General features: G+C 47.7%; 1 protein-coding gene across 1 annotated transcript; it reads right to left on the bottom strand.

Moving 5' to 3' along the window:
- Positions 1-299: 299 nt before the first annotated feature.
- LOC101595687 (olfactory receptor 51I1) lies at positions 300-1,244 on the bottom strand. Its single transcript, XM_004650952.2, has one exon. It carries the CDS (start codon positions 1,242-1,244, stop codon positions 300-302), a length of 945 nt encoding a protein of 314 aa, XP_004651009.1.
- Between the last annotated feature and the right edge of the window lie 1,093 nt (positions 1,245-2,337).

Consider the following 2,337-nt stretch of genomic DNA (forward strand, 5'->3'; position numbering starts at 1 on the left):
ATGAATATTTCTCAAGGCCTCTGTTGTTCTTTACTACATTTCCCTTAACATAAATTATGTTCTGTTAATTTGAAAACATACTATAACATTCTTAGCAGCTAGATAAAGGATTTTCGCATAGTGGATGCTCATTATCTATGTACAGCATTTTATTAAATTAGACATTCCTTTATTGATTCTAAATTCACAGCTATAAAAAGTCTAGCCCTCTTCCTCCTTTCCTCCTTGCTTTAACATTCTTTTGGCAGACAGGTCTTATTTTGTCCTCCAAAGGGGCTCCCTCAGGGTCTTAGCCTTTCTCAGGTCTGGGATTTACAGAAGACCTTGAGGATCCCTCTGCGGATCTCCTTGGTCTTTACGCTGTAGATGATGGGGTTGAGCATGGGAGGTACGAACAGGTAGACATTGGACATCATGACATGGACGACAGCTGGGGCACTTTTCCAGAAGCGGTGGATCATGGAGACAGCAATTATGGGCACATAAAATGCTAGCACTGCACAAATGTGTGACATACAGGTGTTGAGTGCCTTGAGCCGCTGTTCCTGGGCTGCAATGGCCAACACCGCTCTCAAGATCAGCGCGTAGGAAAGAAGGATACAAGATGAGTCCACACCGTAGGTGAAGATGACCACAAACAGTCCATAGATGTTGTTAACACGGACGTCTCCACACGCCACTGTCATGAGATCAGGATGGAGGCAGTACGAGTGATGCAGAACGTTCCCCTTGCAGAAGGGCAGTCGCTTCACCAGAAAGGGGAAAGGGAAGAGGGTGGTGAAACTCTTCGTCAGAATACCCAGACCCATAGCCAAGATGCGGCTGTTGGTGAGCACGGTGGCGTAGTGCAGCGGGTCACAAATAGCCACAAAGCGATCAAAGCTCATGGCCAGAAGGATGCCTGATTCCATGAAAGAGAAAGTGTGAATGAAGAACATCTGCACCAGGCAGGCATCAAAGCCAACGTGGCGGTAGCTGAAGCAGAAGGTGGCCAGCACCGTGGGAAGCGTAGACAGGGACACACCCAGGTCATTGAGAGAGAGCATAGAGAGGAAGAAGTACATGGGCTGGTGCAGAGCCGGCTCTCGAACCACCAGGGCAAGGATGCTGGAGTTGCCTATGATGGAGATGAGGTAGAGGATGCAGAAAATCAGAGCAACCCAGGCCTGGCCGGTCTGTATCCCGGGAATGCCCGTCAGCTGGAGTGTGGCAGGCTGGAAGGGCGTGTCATTGAGGCCCAGCATGGCAGGCAGGTAGGAAAATACAGGTGGGGAATGGGCCCAAAAGATTACGTTGGGAAATTTCTTCGCTTTCTTTCAGATATCCTGTCTCCAACACGAAAGAGATTTAAAGTACGTGTCTATATTTCTGCCTCCCTCATTATATTCCAAGTTTTCTTTGAGAAAGGAACTTATTTCTACTCATTTCTGTACCACTATGGCCCAGCATACTCTCTAGTCTATAGTTAAATCTATGGACTAATGACCAAATGGGTGCGTATAACACGGCAGGGCAACAAGGTAGAAAACAGCATAGAAGAACCCCTCTAGTCCCCAGCATGGTGGCAGTAGCCTGCAATTTTCTTATCCGTTCTAGAAGTCACATCCTGGAACTCTGAGAGAGTAGAAATTAGGACAGAACAGGAGTTGGAGTATTGTCTGTGCCTCTGGGAACACCCCAGTTGATGGCATAGGCAGAGTGCCCACAACCCCAAAATCATGGCTTCAATAAGCTTTGCTCAAATTTCATCTCAGGCTTCTCACCCCTGAAGGAGTCATCATCAAAAACTAGTCAACTGGGCTGGAGGGATGGCTTAGTGGTTAAGGCGTTTGCCTGCAAAGCCAAAGAACCCTGGTTTGATTTCCCAGGACCCACGTAAGCCAGATGCACAAGGGGCGCATGTGTCTGGGGTTTGTTTACAGTGGCTGGAGGCCCTGGCGTGCCCATTTTCTCCCTGTCTCTCTTCTATCTCTATCACTCTCTGCTTAAAAAAAAAAAAAAAAACTCTTCAACCACTGAAATTGATCTTGGATTTTACTGCCAGCTCTCATGAACGCTCATGTCTGCGCATTAGATCAGGGGAGTATAGCACCATCATTTTTTTTCTGTTCTGTTTGACTATTAGGGTTTCTTTTATTTATTTATTTATTTGAGAGTGACAGAGAGAAAAAGAGGCAGTTAGAGAGAAAGAGAGAGAATGGGCACACCAGGGTCTCCAGCCACTGCAAACGAACTCCAGACGCGTGCGCCCCCTTGTGCATCTGGCTAACGTGGGTCCTGGGGAACTGAGCCTCGAACCGGCGTCCTTAGGCTCCACAGGCAAGCGCTTAACCGCTA

This window comes from Jaculus jaculus, chromosome 3 (assembly GCF_020740685.1).
Source record: "Jaculus jaculus isolate mJacJac1 chromosome 3, mJacJac1.mat.Y.cur, whole genome shotgun sequence".
Classification (NCBI taxonomy): domain Eukaryota; kingdom Metazoa; phylum Chordata; class Mammalia; order Rodentia; family Dipodidae; genus Jaculus; species Jaculus jaculus.

Coding starts and splice junctions, on each gene's coding strand:
- LOC101595687 (XM_004650952.2), bottom strand. CDS start 1,244: ATGCTGGGCCTCAATGACACGCCCTTCCAGCCTGCCACACTCCAGCTG.